We start from the raw sequence: 20,636 nt of genomic DNA, 5'->3' as shown, positions 1-20,636 counted from the left end.
TACTTATTAGGGAAAGCTAAGCATTCAGAACTAGGTACCCCTCAAATCTCCTTTATCCTTTAGGAGAAAATGCCATCAAAATTATTTCACAAAATAATTCTTATTTCTATCACTCTTTTTTGATCTTAAAATTGCTTTCATTACCGCAAGCCAATGCAAACGGTTAAAAAACACCTGCAGGCACTGATTAGAGATCAAGGTGCAAGAGCTGATCAGCCTCCACTCCCCAGAAGTGCCCCCCAATTCCCCCATGCTCCAAACAAGATGCAGAACTAAGCACTTAAGCGGACCTGTAGGGTGTTTCTGGACACAGACACGAGTGGCTGGTGGTGGGATTACTCAAAGGAGAAAACGAAAAGAAAAAGTAATTGGAACCTAAATCTTCTAAGTAGTGAATAATAAGTGGACGGGAGATTCTCAAAATTAGCCAAGCTGCTGAGAGCAGCATAAAACCAGAAACCAATACTCTAGGAATGTCTTTACTCCGTCTCACTCAAGTAAGAAATATCATAGTTCTTAAAATTATAAAAGGAAAAGATAAAAATAGAGAAGAGTGGATTGGAAGATGTAATGTTGTGAAAATGTCATTACTACCAAAATGACTTACAGATTCAGTTTAATCCCTTCAAAAGCCAATGAGATTTTTTACAGAAATAGAAAAATTCACCCTAAAATTTATGTGGAATCTCAAGGGACTCCCAAATAGACAAAACAATATTAAAAGAGAGTAAAGTTGGAGATCTCACACTCCCTAATTTTATTTTTTTTAATTTTTAAAAATGTTTTATTATTTCTGAGAGAGAGAGAGAGACAGCATGAGCAGGGGACGATCAGAGAGAGAGGGAGATACAGAATCTGAAGCAGGCTCCAGGCTCTGAGCTAGCCGTAAGCACAGAGCCCGATGCGGGGCTCAAACCAACGAACCGTGAGATCATGACATGAGCCGAAGTCGGACACCCAACCAACAGAGCCACCCAGGCGCCCCCCACACTCCCTAATTTTAAAACTTACTACAAAACTACAAGCAATCAAAATGGTGTGGTACTGGCACAAAGACAGACATACAGACCAATGGACTAGAGAGCCCACAAATAAACCCTGTGTTTGTGGTCAATGAATTTTGACAGGAGTCAATCTCTTTCACTAGAGAAAGAACAGTCTTTTGAGCACATGGTGCTAGGAAAACTGAACATCCACATGCAAAAGAATGAAACTGTACCCTTACCTTACACCATATACAAAAATTAAAATAGATCAAAGATCTAAAAATAAGAGCTATCTATGTCTGTATTACATTCTTTTTTTTTTTAATGTTTTATTTATTTCTGAGAGAGAGAGAGAGAGACACAGCGTGAGCAGGAGAGGGTCAGAGAGAGAGGGAGACACAGAATCCAAACTGGCTCCAGGCTCTGAGCTAGCTGTCAGCACAGAGCCTGACGCAGGGCCTGAACCCACGAACCATGAGATCACGACCTGAGCCAAAGTCGGATGCCTAACCGACTGAGCCACCCAGGTGCCCCTGTCTGTATTACATTCTTATAAGAGCTAAAAAAACCTAGAACTCTCAGAAGAAAGCAAAGGGAAAAAAGCTTTAGGACAGTGGTTTGACAATGATTCTTAGGTATAATACCAAAAGCATGAGAAACAAGACACAAAACTGGACTCCATTAAAGTTTAAAACTTTTGTGCAAACACCATCAACAAAGCGAAAAGGCAACCCCACGGAATGAGAGAATATATGTGCAAATCAACTATCTGTAGAGGGATTAATACCCAAAATATATAAAGAACACTTATAACTCAACAACAACAAAAAAACCCAACCCAATTCAAAAATGGACAAAGGACTTGAACAAACATCTCTCCAGAGAAGATACACAGATGTCCAATAAGCAAATGAAAAGATGCTCAACATCACTAATCCTTAGGGAAATGCAAATCAAATACCATTTCACACACATAAGAATGGCAATTATCCCCTACCCCACCCCACAGAGAACAAAAACAAGTGTTGATGAGGAGGTGGAGAAACTGGAATCCTCATGCACTGCTACTGGGAATGTAAAATAGTGCAGCTGTAGAACAGTTTGGTGGTTCCTCAAAAAATTAAACATAAAATTACCATATGATCCAGCAAGTCTACTTCTAGCTATATACCCAAAAGAACTGAAAATAGGGTCTTTTTTTTTCAATGTTTTTTATTTATTTCTGAGAGAGAGATAGCGTGAACAGGGGAGGGTCAGGGAGATAGGGAGACACAGAATCTGAAGCATGCTCCATGCTCTGAGCTAGCTGTTCAAACCCACGAACTGTGAGATCATGACCTGAGCCAAAGTCGGACACTTAACTGACTGAGCCACCCAGGCGCCCCGAAAATAGGGTCTTAAACACTTGAAGCTAAGGTTCACTGCAGCATTATTCACAATAGCCGAAAATGTGTAAACCCAAGGGAATGAATAAACAAAATGTAGTACATTCATGCACTGGAATATTATTCAGTCATGAAAATGAATGGTATTTTGATACATGCCACAGTATGGATTAACCTTGAAAACAAGCTAAGTGAAATAAGCCAAACACAAAGGGACAAATATTACATGATTCCTCTTACATGCAGTACCTAGAAGAGGCAAATTCATAGAGATAGAAAGTCACATAGAACTTACCAGAGGTAAGGGGGAAGGTGGAGTTATTGCTTAATGGTTACAGAATTTCTGTTTTCGGTGATGAAAAAATTTTAGAAATAGTGGTGATGGTTACACAACATTGTGAATGTACTTAATGACACCGAATGGTACACTTGAAAATGGTTAAAATGGTAGACTTCATATTAGGCAGATTTTACACCATTAGAAAAAAAAATATATAGGTGTCAATAGTTTCTGAGCCTTTGTATGGCTGAAACACCATACATTACTTTCATGCAGGATATAAAATTCTAAGTTCAGACTTTCTATTTACTCAAAATTTAATATAGGCATTTGCCATGCTGGGCACACCTCCTGATAAACATGTTTTGTGGATTACTTATTTTCTGTTTATTGTTTCACTTCTTGACTGGGTGAGTAGACAATCTGTATTTAATGAATGATCATTATACGTATCAGACTCCTTAAAATTAATAACTAGACAAATAAGTAAATGAGGCACTGAGAAATAAAAGCTCATTTTAAAAGACTTCCCCCTGGGGCGCCTGGGTGGCTTAGTCGGTTAAGCGTCCAACTTTCGCTTAGGTCATGATCTCGCGGTTCGTGGGTTCAAGCCCCGCATCGGGCTCTGTGCTGACTGCCAGCTCAGAGCCTGGAGCCTGTTTCGGAGTCTGTGTCTCCCTCTCTCTCTGACCCTCCCCTGCTCACGCTGTCTCTCTCTCTCTCCTAGAAATAAATAAAAATATTTAAAAAATAAAAATAAAAAAAATAAAAGACTTCCCCCTTTTCAGTAATTCTTCTTGGTTAACAGTATGAACAACATTGCATATACCAGCATTTAAGTACTGTCCCAATAATTACTATATATTAAAAAGATAGCTTTGTTAGGAGTTCCAATCTGGAAATATAAATCATTAAAGTATAAGGCACTTGGGTCACAGACATTCTAGGATAATCAAATAAACTCACAACCAAAAAAGTTGAAACTGTTATGGAGAATGTTAAAACAGGAGGAGCCTTTGGTAATCAACAAATACAATTATCTAAATTACACAAGATAGGAAATGTAAAAGAATGAAAAAACCTGGAATTATTCCCAAGGCATCCTACCTGCCAAGATAGGAACATGGAAAAAGCAGTAACATATGCCCAAATTCATTACAAACAAGTAAACATCTTTATATTTTTAAAGACTCTTTAGAATGGGAAAATTAGGTATAATGGCACTTACTAAAACCAGATGCTGGTATTAATTCAACTAGAAACAACCTTCAGAATCAGACTGAATTTTTCCAGTGTTAAATAAAATTATGTTATGTATAGGAACGCCACACAGGAGAATGAAGTAAAACACAATATCCATCTTGTAATCTGTAAATAAATTCATTGTTATATGTAGCTCCACATAACATATTTAAGTATAAAAACAGATCTCTAGTCTAAGATACGCTTTTTAGCATTTGCCACTTGCCTGTAGTAACGTGACTGTAAGTAGGTTGAGCACACAGCTTTGGAAACGTGACTGGCAGAACCAAAGTCAATGACCTTCACTCGGTAGGGTTGGCGCACTGGATCGACCAGCATTATGTTTTCAGGCTTAAGGTCAGCGTGAATCAGACCAAGGCTCTTGAGCTTCATCAGGGCCGTGGCCACCTGCTGCAAGATCGGTCTGATGTACTTGAGTGGCAGTGGGCTAAACTTGTTCTGCTTTAGAAAATCATACAAGTTCTGCTCCAGCATCTCAAACACAAGGCAGGTGTGATTCTTATGCTGAAAGCACTCGTAAGAACGAACAAAATTATACTCGTCAGCATTTTCACTACTGAGGCGGGACAGGATGCTCACTTCAATCTGTCCTTGTCTGGCATAGGAAGGGTGGTTCTTCAAGATTTTAATAGCCACGATTTCCTTAGTGCTCCGCTTCCAGCACTTTGCCACCTGTCCAAATGTTCCCCGGCCTAGGAACTCCAGCACCTCATAGCTGTTGGTCATAGAGCAAAGGATCTCATGCTGGACCAGCTGGTAATCCCCTTCTCCGCTGGAACTGCTACTCTTCGTGGTCACAGTGGTGGTTGTGGCAGCGGCACCCACCACAGTCCTGTTTTGCAGCATGAGAGGGGGATGTTCTTCTATGATTTGCACGCTACCGTTGCTGTCAACTTCCTCACTTTTTCTTTTCAATCCACATTTTTGATATGGCTCAAGCAAAGAAACGTTGTTTCTGTGAGTCAGGGCCTGGCTGCTCTGGAAGGTCGATGTAGCAGCGCTGGCCGAGCTATCCGCAGCCGTTACGACGATGTGCTCCGGCGCAGGAGCCGGGAGGAGGAGGCCCTGGTCGTAAGCAGGGATGCTGAAGTTTGCTACCTGGTGAGAGGAGCTGGCTTGCCCTTGTGTGGCTGGGAGGGTTTTGCTGTGGGTATAATATTTGTCGTTGCTGCTCTGTCCAGAAACATCCCAGCCAGAGGGCTCTATTTTCAGCTTCTTCGCACTGCAGAAGGCACTCGACGACACTGATGGGGGGGAAAACACCTGCAGCTGTGATGCCATTCCTACATGGAGAGAGAGGAAGAATTAGACCCTCAATTTTATGCAGCTCCTCAATTAATAGATAAGAAAACTTTTGAGTTTAGAAAAACCACAGTAAAATATAACTATCTGGCCAGGATTTTATCTTACACATTTTCTAACACGTTTCCTATTACAGAAGGTTAAACTTTTGGTCTAATTCCACAACCTGAAGCACTCTTTGAGACTCAGCAATAGTAGGTCATGTTGTTAAAAGAGCATGAACATCTATGATGGTTTATAAAATAATGAGCATAATAATAACAGCAGCTTAGATGACTGATCACTTACTATGTGTCAAGTGGGTCATGTGTCAACACTTCACATGCATTTCTCATTTAATTCTTACCACAACCCTCTGGAGAAGACACTACTTCCCCTTTATAGGTGAGGAAATGAAGACACAGAGTATTTAGAGTAACTTGTCCAAAACAGCACAACTATTAAGTGGCAGCACTGGTATTCAAACCCAGGCTCTTTGGCCCCAGAGCTCACTCCACAGCTCTGTCTTCACTCCTTTGATTAGCTTTCTTTTTTTTTTTTTTTTTAATGTTTATTTATTTATTCTTGAGAGAGCCTGCACAAGCAGGAAAGGGGCAGAGAGAAAGAGGGAGACACAGAATCTGAAGCAGGCTTCAGGCTCCGAGCTCTCAGCAGAGTCCAACACAGGACTCGAACCTACAATCCTATGAGATCATGACCTGAGCTGAAGTTGGACACTTAACCGACTGGGCCACCCAGGCACTCCCTGATTAGGTTTTTGATCAATTATTTAAATTTAGACATCGATGGCATGCTTATAAAATTTACAGATGAACCAAATTTGGGTAGGATACTCAATATATTTTAAGTAACAGGTCCAAAAAGATCACAATAGGGTAGAAACCACAAGACAAATCTAGCAGATGAAATTTAACACAGATACAGAATCCTACTTAGGTCCAAAAAATATGACTACCACAAAGGACGTAGATAAGAAATACAAGTCTTAGCAGGAGCATATGTATATGAAAAAACACTTTCAGCTGGTAAGAGAAACATTATGTGATAATGTTCCCCTCCCCTCAAAAGCTAATTCAATCTTAAGCTACATTCACAGAAATAGTGTCCAGAATGTGCTGGACAAAGTGAGAGCTACCCACTCTGCTCGGGTCATACACTATTGAAATAGTGTTTAGCTCTGCCCACTACAATATAAGAGGGCCACTGATAAAATGATCAGGAAAAAAGTAATCAAGATGATGTGAAACCTATAAAGAGGATCTTCTGAAGAACCACAGGAAGTAATTCTTAGAAAAAAAATATGGAGAAAGGGGGTGAGAAAAGCCCAGCTTTCTATCCCTGGACATCCCATAAACACCTCAAGCTCAATAAACCCCAAGACTCCCAAAGCTAAAACTTTTAGAATAAAGTCCAAACAACTGACATAGCATATAAACCATTTCATATGTATCTTCTCCTCAACCACGTAACACTCAGATGCCCTCAGGCTCTCTATTTGACCTTCTTCTCTTTCCCCATTCCAATTAACTACTTTCCAAGGTTAATCATATGCAAAAGATTCTCACATCTTTATTTCTAACTCAAACTTCTCTCTCCTGAACTTCAAATTCTTATTTCCAAACAACAACCCTACATTGCAATTTGGATATCTTGAAGATATCTCAAATTTAACATGTCTAAAATTAAACTTATGAACCCCAGCCCCACCTCCAGTCTTCTGTCTCCATTATGAGACACCACTATATATATATATATATATATATATCTCAACATCTCAAGCCAAAATGAGAGAGGAAATGAGTCTCAGTTTCCTTATCTATAAATTGGTGATACCAATACCTACCTCATGAGGTCATTCTAAGAATTAATTTATTTAATACATACAAAGTGCTTAGAGTCTGGAATTCATTCTTCTCCCTTTATTACTCCATCTTTAATCTATAACCAAATCTTACTGATTCTACCACGTAAGTATATTTCAAATGGACCGTTTTTCTCTACCCATCTTGGGACCATTCTAGTTCAAACAGCCAGTAGCCTCCAAACTAATCTTGGACGCACTCTGGGGATCTTTGCAAATCAGATGACTACTCTTTCTTAGCCACCTTCCTCCTCCTGCTTCCAAAGTTTTCCATTGCTTTATGGACAAAATCCAAAATCCTCAATCTGCATTAACAAGCTCTATAAAAATCTGGTTCCTGTCTTCCAAAAGCTCCCCACCTTGACTGCTCCATTTCAGCCATGCTGCCCTCTGATATATTCCAGTTCTTGAACAATTCTTGGAAGGTTCTCTGACATGTTGAAGATATTCTTCTGGGAAACCACTCACTCTCTCTCTTTCTCACACACACACACACACATACTCACACTGCACAACTACCACCATCCCTCCCACCATGCACACCTATAGCATCCTCTTCCTCCTTACAACTTGAGATTATTTATTTACTGTTACCTACATTACCGGCTACAGTATAAGTTGCATGATAGGAGCCATATCTGTCTTTTCTTTGCTTATATCACCAGAAACTACCAGACTCTGGCAATGTAGTATTCATTGGATGATTCTGACCTTAGCTACCTGTACCTATCAACTCCCTATCACTCATTAAACTGCAAGATTTTCAAATGCTTGGCTTTATTTTTCAAATATCCCTCCCTTTTACATGTGCAGTCTTTGAGATACAGGGGAAGTCTCCACTCCAATATACATAGTACAATTTTACTAGTCATAAGAGAATAAACACACAATAGAAAGGAAGGAAGCATGACAAAGGATGTTACAGACATAAAAAAGCAATGTGTACATTTCTTTGTGTCTGAATGTAACTAAAACCCATCTGCACTGGACTAGACAGCTGAATAAAGAACAAATCTTCAGCCTTCAATTTCTAAAATGTGGTCTGGATTTCCTTTAAACAAGAGTTTCCATAATTTATATCAACCTTGAAGACCAAAAAAAAGTGTAAATTAAAAGTTAAAGTCAGTGCAATTTAACTCCAAGGCTAGGAATTCACAAGTCATCTTGTTCTGCCTGTATCACTGACATAATACCAAATTATAATAAAAGAAAAACATTAAACCAAGTAGTACTTTTACAAAATTCACCTATTAAAATATATGCAAGAATATTTATCATCATAAAACTGAGCCAATTTTTGAACAATGAAAGGAAGCAAATTTTTGAAATTTGTGTTCCACGGTGTATCTGTTGAGCTACTAATTTTAGCAATCTATCAAGAAACAGGAGTGCAAACTTTATATACCTAAAAACATTGAATGAAAGAATTTGAATACAAAATTTGTAGTTTGTAGCTATGTCTAAGAATTTGGAAGTACATTAATAACTAGATACTTTTTAAAATACTCCATCTACCAAAGAAATGTTATGGACAACTTTCATCCAATAGACAAAATCATAGACACTGGTGGTTTCAAATCTTCACAGTGAGCCCTGGGAAGAGCACAAGTTCTAGGAAATTCTTCTGTAAGATTAAGTATAAGTTACCCTTCAGGTAACTTGCGTCTTCCACACCGATACTAACTTCCTGCTGCTACCACTTAGCATCATCTTTGCCTCTTTGATACAGCTGAACCACTGGTGACCTAATGTAACCTAAAATCCGTACTGTATACTGACTGCTTCCTCTGGCACTTGTCCTCGGCTGACAGGTACATAGATAGACATATTCTACAGAGTGCTGGTATATGAAAAATGATATGGTATGAATGGATCATTGAAGTAGGTAAGTGACAAAACACGTGCTGTAAAGGTAAAGCAAGCGGTTCTGGGAAGCAAACTCCTTCACCGCAACACCATCTCTCTCCCTCCACCCATGTCTCTCCACCCTGCTGACAACCCTGGACTAACTAGCAGCCTCACTTACCTCCCGCAAACGGTACTCTCAAGCCTCCTTTCTAAGCTCCCTTCTCCCAATGCATTCTTTACCTTGCAACTAAAGCTTTGAAAATGCCTATCCATCCCCTACTTAAAACCTCAGGATAAAGTCCAAACTCTCTACTTTTCTAATAGTACTAAATTTCTCCTCCTCTAGTTCCTTCACACTTAACGTTCCCTCTCTGAACTTCGTTTTCCCCTCTTAGCCTTCTCTTTTCCTAACTTCTACTTATCCTGTTAGTCTTCGCTTCAGCCTCACTTCTTTCAGTGTGGTACAGGCTGTTGGTGTGGATCAAAATCTACTTTCTCGTTCAGTCCAGGCACATGGCTGTGTTTACCAGCCTCTCTCACCAACAGAAAGTGATGTGTGGGTGAGCTTTTTGGGTTCCTTTCCATTTCCATCAGCAAGAACCTATGGAGACCCAGGCTCCACCATGAGACAAGACCCAAGGGACGGCAGAGCAATATGGTGTAAAGAACAGAGCAGCGCCGCCCAACCACCAAGAGTGCTCAGTTCAACTGGGACACTTACTTTAGGCTGTTACACGAGAGAAAAACTATTTTCCTAGATTATGTATAGTTTAGTCCGCCTTAAGCTGGCTCACAAATATACCCAGGAAAGCCTTGCCCAGACCACTTCATATTAGCTTAAGTTTCCTGGTAAAGGCTCCCCATAGCATCCTCTACCACTTCTTAGGACTTACCACACTTGTATTTACTTATTCCACTTATTCATTTAACAAACATATATTGAGTACCTAATACGTCTGCCTGGCACTTTTCTAGAAACTAGGGATAACAGTTCCCTTATCTCTTGGAATCTACTTTCTGCTGGGAAGACAAACACACACACACACACACACACACACCCCCAAGAAAACAGAAGCTAGTGATAATGCTATGATGAAAACATAGAAACATGATAGAAACAGTGGGAAGGGGAGACCTACTCTAGATCTGGGGGTCCTGGAAGGCCCTGTAAGGTGGTAGTCCTTACACCAAGACCTAAATTGACAAGAAGGAGTCATTCCAGTGAAAGAGAATAGTTAGGGTGAACGCAGATTCTTGGCCTATTTGAAGAAAAGATTCAGTATGGATGGACTAGAACAGAGTAGAAAATAATAGAAGCAGGGCCCAAAGAGGCAGACAAGGGCCAGATCACATACTGACTCATGAGGTCACCCTAAATTTTACTCTAAGTATGACTATTTATTTAAAAGTTGACTTCTAAATTGCAAGTTTCATGAGGGCAATTCTCAATAGCACAGAAGGGTCTTTTTTTTTTAATCATCAGCATCTATCACAATGGTTAGCATATAGTACAAGTCAAATGTCGCTAGGATGAACGACTAGAAAGAGATCACATACTTATCCATATACAAACATAAGGGGATCTCAAGTGTCATTCTGACTAAATTAGAGAAATATTCAAGTGAGGCAGAAGTTATACTCCCTTGCCTACACGAGAATATATAAATTAGTTTTCTAAGTATAGTGATTCAAAAGGAAAAAATAAGCTTGAAACCCTGTGGACACCATTTGAATGGAAGTTCCCCACCCCTTTCCTGTAGCACCTTCCTTCAGAAGGAACCAACAAGCCAGTTCCCCAACTAGGATGCAAAGAGGGTGTGGAACAAGTGGTGTTAGCTGATGAAAGACTAACTCTACAACTCTATGTAATGTACAGCCGTGTAATCAATATTTTGTAATATCGTGGTAAACTGGCTGATGGGTACTTTCCTTCTAGGGAGGATATCTTTTTCTAAACTTCAACAGCTCTGTGATTTATTTGAAATGATGAATCTATAGCAACAGAACCAAAGAAAAGGAGGTATTTTTTGTGTTTGGTAAAAAAGTACGATCTTGGTATATGCACAGGACAGTCTCCAAGTCCTATAAAGTTTAGAATGAAGAAAGCTGTACCTCAAGGAGTTTCAAGAACAAGGAAAATGTCAAGTTAACAAAGCGGAGGGGCGCCTGGGTGGCTCAGTCGGTTAAGCGTCTGACTTTGGTTCAGGTCATGATCTCACGGTTTGTGGATTCGAGCCCCACGTCAGGCTCTGTGCTGACAGCTCAGAGCCTGGAGCCTGTTTCTGATTCTGTGTCTCCCTCTCTCTGTGACCCTCCCCTGCTCATACTGTCTCTCTCTCAGAAATAAATAAAACATTAAAAAAAAATAAAATTTGAAAAAAACAAACAAAAGCGCAGATGAATATGGAACATAAGCATTGGGATGACCCTGTGTAGATCCGTCAGCAAAGGCCTAAGGAAAACAGGACTTAAATCAGGTTAACCACACTTTGGCAGATGGAAGGTAGAATACGTTCTTTCAGATGAACGAGATAACTTTCGCCAGTATGCCCAGGAATGTGGGAAAGTGAAAAACTGGTTTCTAGTAAGGAGATGTATTTGAGAAGCAGAAGACACTAGCAAAAAAGTACAGAGAGTCTTAGAGCTAAAATGGACGTTAGAAGATTCTTTCCAAAACCCCCTAATTCCAAGAGGAGAAAAAGGAGACCCAAGAAAGACAAACAAGTTTTACAGAGAGCTAATGAGTAGCAATGCTGGCAAAGAATTCAGGTCTTCTGATTCTTTTTCACTAAATACACTGGGAAAGCACTGTACCAGGTGCCCTTGAAGAATCCAAAAGAAATACACATACATTTCCCTATCTTCAAAGAGCTTAGAATGTTGCTTAGATGATATAACCAAAGAGAGAAATATAAAAACAAGACATAAGTTTTTTTAAAGGGCCAAATCATGCTCTATAAAAATACATAAATCATGTGGGGAGCTGGGAAATTAGGAACAGAAAAGGAATCAAAAAGCAAATCAGTGACTGTTGAGGTAGTGCTTGAAGGAAACATGACTTTGATCACTTGTGTTCAGAATGGCATGAAAAGCAAGGGAACTGACTGGGGAGAAATTAACAACTGTAACTTAAAAAATAACAAACCTAAAAAATATGGATTGCTTTATACAGCCTTGAAAATGAAAATAAAAGGACAGATCAGGAAGTTCATGTTTGCAGAATTATTTCAAATTACAAAAGGCTTAGCTACAACATATAACTAACAACAAGTTGCACAAGTTCCAAGTGTAAGAAGTTTACAAGGCAGGTCTGGCTCACTGATTTCTCCCAACACAACCACTGACTAAGCTGTGCTTATGAAAACAAAACCACAGAATGAAGAAATCTGATTTTCCAGAGTACTGTGAATTTTGAGATTATCTTTTTTTTTTTTCTTTTAGGAGGGAGTTCTGGTTTGGTTTTAAATCTCAAATTACCAACCAATTTACTCTATAATCCATAAAGCTATAATACCCGAAACTATTTATGAGTGTCACAGCAAAAGTCCTACTCACCAACTAGAACCAGAAGACTTATTTACAAGATCTCACTCACCATTTTATTCATCAGATGTTTCACTGGCTTGGCTGCCTTTGGTTGCAACCACAAGTGACTTTACCAGAATATCTATCCTTCAAGCAAGGAGCAGTATCTTAAAGTCAACGATATCCTTCATCATACCAGTATTGTTAACACAGAACCCAGAGGTAAGTACACATGAAGGTCCAAAATCCCCTGCTAAATAAGTATTAAGTAACAGGACTTGTCAGATTTTTAAATATTTTACAGAAAGCTTTAGACCTATGTAAATAAAAACTGGTAATGACTTGATTCCTCTACAATCTCTGAAACACACACACACACACACACACACACCACCCAGACCAGGAATCCAAAATAGCTTTACACAAACAAGAGCAAAATTGTGGGTTCTGCTGAGGGCATCAGCCGCTTAATGCAGCCGGGCTTCATCAAGAGCAGGAAGCCAGGCTGCTGTTTTCATCAGTTACTAAGGAACAAATAAGATAAAGGACAGACAAGGCAAAAGAATTTTTACAGTTGAAATGAATATTGTGATGCAATTACTGAAAAGTCCCAAAGTTGTCACCGAGGGGAAAGCACCCGGGGCTGCCTCAAGGCGAGTCGATCTACAGCCCAGTGAGTGGGTTAAGTGGAGAAAAAGACAATCGGAGCTGGGGATTGTTTTTTCCCCTCCTCCCTTCCCCCACCTAAACAGGAAAGAAAACGCGCCCAGCATAAACACAGGCCGAGGCTCACGGTTTGTCACCACAACAAACTGGAGGGTGGACCGGCGCTCCTGGAGACCGAGCCCCAAGCCTCGGTTGCTAAACACAACAAGGGCCTCCTTCCCCCAGACCTATGAAAGTGCGGGCCTTACCCAAGAGTTTTTGGTTGTTTCCTCACCTTTTCTCTCTCTAGCTCTTTTTTTTTTTTTTTTAACGAAAGCTTTGGGAACGCAGCGACAGCAAAAGTTTCCCTCTGAGCCAGACCTCGAGATCCGCCTGGCACAGACACACATTAGGTGGGCTGGTCCCACGTCGTCTCCCCCATCATTACAAGTTACAACCCTAACGATTAACGCCCAGAGGCGGGGAGGCTAGCAGAAGCGCTTCCACACCCACCCCACCGCTGCCGTCCTTTCCAGGCACCGCGTNAGCGCCCGCCCCCATCCGGCGGCCCCGCCCCGCGGGAACCATTCACCAGCCCCGCGCCATGACACCTACTGAGGCGGAAGTGCGGAGGAGCGGGCCGACTAGGACCACATAGTACGGATGGGAGTGGGAGCGGGGGGACCTCCGTGGGGAGCCAGCGTGGATCGAGTGCGGGGGCCGGATTCCCCGCCCCCTCCGCGCGGCAGACTCCGCGGTCATTTAAAGGTGCTTGGTGGCGGTGGGGGGGAGTCCGGCTGTAAAATGTCATCCCAGCCAGTGTGACGTCACCACAAGCTAGTGTGACACCCCCAGAGATTGGGCAGCGCGCAGGGAGGCAGTGCCTACCCGGGAAGCCACCCTGCTGGTGAGGAATTACCTCAGTTTAGGCTTTAACGTTTCGTTGCCGTCTAGGGACGTCCTAGCCCAGTGGCCTCCGTGTACGGGATCCGGGAGCCTCCGAGGACTCGGGAGCTCTTTGCGAACTCTTCCGCCGCCGCCTTGGGAACCAGTGGTTGCGTTACGAGGTGGGAACGAGCCCCTGTGCTCTGCACCCAACACCTCAGAACGAGCAGTGAGCGAATACTACAGTAGTGCCCTTGCCTCTACCGGGAGCTACCAAGACTGGATATTCAGGAACCGGAGTGCGTTGGGCACACAACATTCTGGAAAGATGGACACGTGAAAACGAGGTTATCCCAAAAGAGAGGCAGATGCCATCTTCCAGAGTCGGAAGACTCTGTAGGACTTCAGAGGCACCTCCCGCTGTGTACAATGTTCTTATTCTTAAAGTAAGGACCATTTTTAGAGCGACAGTAGTAAAGTCTGGTTTTTTTCTATCCCGTGAGTGCTGGGGCCGCAGTGATGTGAGCCCTACGAAGTGACTGGCCGGCACCACGGGTGTCTGCATGTACTCTTGGGTGGGAGGGGGAGCGGGCAGGGACAGATGTGGGTAAGTCGTGACTGCTATTTCACTGTACTCCCCATCTCACCAAAAGGGGGGAAAAAAGGATTTTTGTGAAAATGTGTTCATACTTTTGTGAAGAAGTGGTAATACTAAGTTCCTATTTTAGGGCCTGTTTCCTGGCTTAACACCACTGGGAACAATTCTATTATATTGGGAACAGGGAAGTTTATTTCCCTAGCAAGTGTTCCTTCAATCCCACTGGCTGTTTTGTTTGCTTATCTTCACTGCAGTTTAGAGAACACGAAGTTCTGCATTGGGCTGACCTGGGAAACATCAAAATAGAGAGAGAGGGGGCAAGGATGCCCGCTTGCGGAGCCAGGAAAAAGGCAGAACTTGAACTCTGGTGTAGAACTGATCCTGCTCAAAAAAAACAGACTTCAAACACACTAATTACACTAACCATAACTTGGCTCAGCCGAACTCCATGACCTGCATCTAGGCCCCTGCTCTCTCAGGTTATGTCCCTTTCCTCTTCTCAAACACAGCTCAAAATTCAGCTTTAAGGAGCCTTTCCTGACTGACCCCCACTTTATTTATCTAATCATTTAATTCTGCACCATCGTCTGTCTACGTGATGGACTTCCTTGGGCCTTGTTTAGTCTCGTCTATTTTCACGGTTCTCAGGCCATTTCCTCAGCTTGCCTCACTACATGGAGACCTTCTCAAAATTTACTTTTTCCCTCTCTAATATCATCCATTCATCCATCCAACAAATTGTATGCCTGCCTGCTTTACCCCAGGAACTCTCTTAGATACTGGACCAGATGCAAAATTAATAGGACATGGTCTTTTCCTTCAGCTTACAGTCGGGGGGGGGAGATACGTAGAGACATTTATCAGACTTGAATGACAGAGCCAGGGAAGACTTGGGAGAAGGAGATATTTATACATAAAATAGTCAAATGTCAGCATTTAATTAGTTCGGGTTTACTTGTCCATTCAGCAAATATCTATCAAGAATCTTCTGTGTGCAGGCACTATGTTAGAAATCAAAGATACAAAAAGAGAAGACATGGTCCGTGCTCTGAAAGAGCTTACAGTTTGGCAGAATGTGGACTTAGCAAAGGTAGATTGAAACGGATTTTATTGTTTTTAATATTTATTTATTTTGAGAGACAGAGAGAGGGAGAGTCCCAAACAGGCTCCACACTGTCCGCACACAGCCAGATGCGGGGCTCGTAACCATGAACCGTGAGATCCTGACCTGAGCTGAAATCAGGAGTCTATGGAGCCACCCAGGCGCCCTCTGAATCAGGTTTTAAAGGCAATGAAGATTTAATCAGACAGGTAATTAGAGGTTGAATCAGACAGGTAACATGACGGAATCTGTTCTTTAAAGAGAGAGCTAGAGGCGCTGAGGAGGATGGCTCCCTGGAAAGTGTAACACTAGAGAGAGCCTAATTAGGAGGCTATGATGAGGGGGCCTGGGTGGCTCCAATGGTTGAGCGTCGTCCTACTTTTGATTTTGGCTCAGGTCATGCATGATCTCGGGGTTGTGGGATGGGGAGCCCTGTGTCAGACTCCTGCTTGGGATTCTCTCTCTTTCCCCATCTGACCCCCGTCCCCTGCTCACTCTCTCTCTCTAAAATAAAAAATAAAAATAAGCTATGATGAGGGTTTGGTCAAGCAGAGAACATGGAGAGAAAGGGGCAGATTGAGAATTGTGTCCCCCCAGACAGAATCAGCACAGCCACAGAGGGAGATGGAGTCGTTGCCAGCTCGAAGCACTAAATCTCACCTTGGGTATAATATTCCCCTTGGGCCGAGAGCCTAGACTCAGTTTTGCAGGCAAGAAGTCACTTGCTCAGGAGCTGCAGAGCTTAAGGCCAACTGGTGGAAGCTGACCAAAAGACTGTGTCACGAGAAAAGTTTAATCGAAAAGCTAGTCGAGCCATCAGAGGAAGTAGTAGATCCTCGGGGCCAGGAAGAAAAGAGAATTCGAGTAGAAGCCAAATAGTTCTAAAGGTGGAAAAACCCANGGCAAAACGTGGAAAAATTCTTTGAAACAAGAGGGAATTCTCAATGACTTTTTAAATCTAGACTCCAGGAAGCTTTTCATTTGGAAGTAAGTCCAAACACACAGAAAAGAATAAAAAGAGCACTCCTATATCCTTTACTTGGATGTGTTTATTAACTTTTTGCCCCTTTCGCTTTAATAATTGCAGTCTTAGATAGACAATATACTTACACATTTTTTTTTCCCTGACCATCGGAAAATAAATTGCAGGAACACCCGGGTGGCTGTCGGTTGAGCCTCCAACTTCAGTTCAGGTCTTGATCTCACTGTTCGTGAGTTTGAGTCCCGCATCGGCCTCTGTGCTGACTGACAGCTTAGAACCTGGAGCCTGCTTTAAGTTCTGTGCCTCCCGCTCTCTCTGACCCTCCCCTGCTCACACTGTCTCTATCTCTCAAAAATAAATTAAAAAAAAATTAAAGGAGCGCCTGGGTGGCTCAGTTGGTTAAGCGTCCGACTTCGGCTCAGGTCATGTTCTCACAGTCCGTGGGTTTGATCCCCGCATCGGGCTCTGTGCTGACAGCTCAGAGCCTGGAGCCTGCTTCAGATTCTGTGTCTCCCTCTCTCTGCCCATGCTCTCTCTCTCTCTCTCTTTCTCTCTCAAAAATAAAGATGAAAAATTTTTTTAAAGAAGAGTAAATTGCATACATCATGCCCCTCTGTCCCTTAATACTTGAATGTCCTAAGAATAAGTACATTCTTCTCCATACACAATATATACAGTTATCAATTCCAGAAGACTTAACGTTGATATAATACTTTAATCTACCGTCCGTATTCCCAGCTTTCTCACTTAATCCAATAACATCATTCCTAACCATTTTTTCCCCTTTCAGTAGAGGATCGAGTTCAAGGTCATATATGGCGTGCCTCTATAGTCTCCTTCAATCTGTATCAGTTCCCTAGCTTTTGTCTTTGATATTTTTGGAGAGTACAGCCTGTCCCCTTCGTTTGGACAATAGAATGTTCCTCATCTTAGACTGGATATTTTTATGTTTGTCTCATATTTATCCGTGATTAGATCCCAGTTATCCATTCCTGGCCAGAATCCTACGTAAGTGATATTGTGTCCTTCTCAGGATATAAAACCCAAAGTCAGCTGATGTCTCTGTCCCTCACTGGGTGATAAGAATTTTGGTGGTTGAGGTGTCTGGTTCCCCCACAGGGGACTTGCTATTTTTTTTCCCTAGTAATATGCAATCTTTGGGGAGACGTCTTAGACCATGCAAATACCCTGCTTCTCACTAAACACATTCCCCTAGATTTAGCATCTATTGATGATTCTTATTTGTAGCAATCCTCCCTTATATCTTATTAGTTAATCAACTTAGTTATCTATTAATGCTATATAGATTCATGGATTACTATGTTTTTCAATGATTTCTAATTCCTTACAGTACTTAATTATTTGGGTGCTAAAATTTTTCAGATCTAGTCAGTGGGTATCTTTTCAGACGTGTGTGTGTGTGTGTGTGTGTGTGTGTTTAGCATGTCTGAATGTGAGATGTTCTAGACTCATCATGATTCTTGCAGGTTCACCGTTCTTGGGATGCCTGGATTTCTCTACTGGCTGCCTTGTCTCTGGCCAGAAAAAAAAGAAAATATGGATTATTTGTGTGGGAAGTTTTTATGGGTCAGGCCTGCAGGTATCAAACACATAGATCTACTCTGCACACGTTACCTTCGTGGGAACTCAGGAACATATATCCTGCTAGAGAGATTAGAAGATGACAAATTCTCTCTGTGTGCCCAAGAGGAAAAGAGACACAACTTAGAAAAATTAGCCCAGACTCTGCCACCCTTGTCCAAAGGCCATTCCCTAGATTACTTCTTCCATATTAATAGAATTCTAGTTTCATACAGATGGAAGAAAGAGCCTTTGATTTCAAGAAAGGTGGCCCCCTCTCACCAAATCAGGAGAAAATCACAGTGGACCAAACCAGTCCTGGTGATTCCATTTCTCTTTGGCAGTGACTAGTTTGGGAGTGGGTTTAGGACTCAGTTCTGGTCAGTGAAACAGGAAAGGAAGCCCTACTGGGAGGCTCCTAGGACATTTTTTCTTTTTGTATAAAAAAATATAGAAACTTCACAGAAGAAATTCTCTTGTTCCTGTCTCTCTTTTTGCTGAGACAAAGGAATGAAGACACCCGGCCTGGGGCTGCCATGGCCATCTTGTGACCGTAAATGTGATAGCAAACAAAGATAGAGACAGTCAGCACGCTGAGGACTGGATAGAAACAACGGGTCCTTAATGACACAGGTAAGCTTCTGCATGAACTTGGAACTGCCTCCTGCTTCTGGACTTCTTTTTAAGTAAATAAATGTTCTTATGTATCAGGAACACTCTTAGACAAGTTTTCTATTCTTTGCAGTTAAAAAAATTAGTCTTAAGCAATATGGGAGAGAACTTGGAGGGATTTTCTAGAAGAAGGAGCTCACTGGTGGTGTCCAAATGTTCTGAGAAGTAAAGGAGCATAAGGATGGAAGAGTTACTAGTGGATTTGCAATGAGAAGGTCACTGCTGATCTTAGTGAGAGCAATGCTAGTGGCATGGTGGGGGCAAAAGGGGTGTGATTCCCACAAAGGATTTTTCCTAGTATGAGTGCGCCTGCCAAACTAGGAAGGGCGGTTTGGTTCAACTGATAGAATCTACTCTGGTCGTTTCCCATATACAACACTTAATATGCAAAGAAACTGCTTGGGTCCACACCGTCCACTTTGGCGACTGCTGGGAAATCATGAACTGAATCATTTTGACTGTTCTCTTTACCACTTCCCACAGGAAGAAGCCAGGAAAAGTTGTTCTGGGCCCCTTAACTGGTTTCATAGAGGGCAAATCCAGCATGTGTGATGGGGACTAAACAGGAGCTGTTTAAAACCCTTTTCTTCCAGGACTTACTGACCGCATAATAAATGCCAGGCACTGAGCTAGACAGAATAAAAAGATGAATACAGCACAGCTCATGACTTCAGGGGCCTCAACATAATTAAGGAGATAAATTAGGAAAAATTATAACAAGTCCAAGATTTGTCCTCAAAGTGGCATTACAAGTGCTGAGGGATATAGCAGTCAACTGTCTGGAGATCACTACAGAAGCTTCTAGAAGTTTCACTATTAATTGAGCAGGGACTTAAAAGAAGATAGCACTATTTTGGTTAGGCCATCGGGGAGATGTTAGTTTTTGTTTTGTTTTGTTTTTTTACTTTTTAAAGGTTTATTTATTTTTGAGAAAGAGAGTGTGTGAGCGGGGCGGGGGCCGGGGGGTGGGCAGACAGGATCCCAAGCAGGCTCCACACTGTCAGCACAAAGCCGATGTGGGGCTCCAACTCCTGAACCGTGCAATCATGACCTAAGATGAAGTCAGATGCTCAACAACTGAGCACCTAGGTGCCCCAGATGTTTTTTGGTTTTGTTTTTCATGCAAAGTGTGAACAGAAGAATAAATATGCCATTATATTATCATATACAATGGGCATGAGCTCTTAAGTACTCCTTGGGAAGACGTTATTGATGTGCACTAGGCTGCCTGAGAGCCTTGGGGTTAGAAACTAAACCCAGAGAAAAAGAGTGTGGTGTACAAAGATGCGAAGTCAAGTACCCCCCTGTGTTAGGAATCTGCCCTGGATAATCAGGTGAGTACCCTCCTTTTACGGACAAAATTCCTCCTCCTTATTGTTAGAAGACTTGGTCTCCTCCTCCTCCTCCTCCTCCTCCCCCCTCCTCTTTTCGTTCCCCAGCATCTCCCCCACTAAAGCTGGGTTGGTTGCTGGGCTGAATAAAGCAATGGCAGGTAGGAACTGGATTCCTTGCTCTCAGGTGTAAGTCTTGCTTGTCTCATTTTCTTTGTGTATCAAAAGAGGACATTTTGGGGACTGGGTCCCAGAGGAAATGATGGCTTTGGTGGAAGAGGAGTTTGGAAGAAAGCCGTGGCTGTGAGATTAAAGAGAAAGAATCCAATATAACCAATTGAAAGGACAGGAAGGTGAAACTAGAGAGAGGCAGTGATTGCACCACATTGT

At 42.0% G+C, this 20,636-nt stretch overlaps 1 protein-coding gene and 1 long non-coding RNA gene across 7 annotated transcripts in view; one reads left to right on the top strand and one right to left on the bottom strand.

Annotated features, from left to right (window-relative positions):
- The window catches only part of HIPK1 (homeodomain interacting protein kinase 1), a 47,847-nt gene extending 34,079 nt beyond the window's left edge, over positions 1 to 13,768 (bottom strand). For all 6 annotated transcript variants that reach the window (XM_077766940.1, XM_077766978.1, XM_077766961.1 and 3 more), the window contains exons 1-2: positions 13,711 to 13,768; positions 4,120 to 5,197 (exon numbers count right to left, since the gene is read on the bottom strand). In XM_077766940.1, the coding sequence (XP_077623066.1) occupies positions 4,120 to 5,195 (1,076 nt within the window). In that variant the 5' untranslated portion in view covers positions 5,196 to 5,197; positions 13,711 to 13,768. The remainder of the gene's footprint in view (positions 1 to 4,119; positions 5,198 to 13,710) is intronic.
- A 4-nt stretch (positions 13,769 to 13,772) lies between these two features.
- LOC144233911 (uncharacterized) lies at positions 13,773 to 14,444 on the top strand. Its single transcript, XR_013335802.1, has 2 exons — positions 13,773 to 13,863; positions 14,050 to 14,444. It is a non-coding gene; the product is annotated as an uncharacterized LOC144233911 (long non-coding RNA).
- The last annotated feature ends 6,192 nt before the right edge of the window (positions 14,445 to 20,636 follow it).

Source organism: Crocuta crocuta, unplaced genomic scaffold (genome assembly GCF_008692635.1).
Source record: "Crocuta crocuta isolate KB4526 unplaced genomic scaffold, BGI_CrCroc_1.0 scaffold180, whole genome shotgun sequence".
Lineage (NCBI taxonomy): Eukaryota > Metazoa > Chordata > Mammalia > Carnivora > Hyaenidae > Crocuta > Crocuta crocuta.
This window is presented reverse-complemented; position numbering and strand designations above follow the sequence as displayed.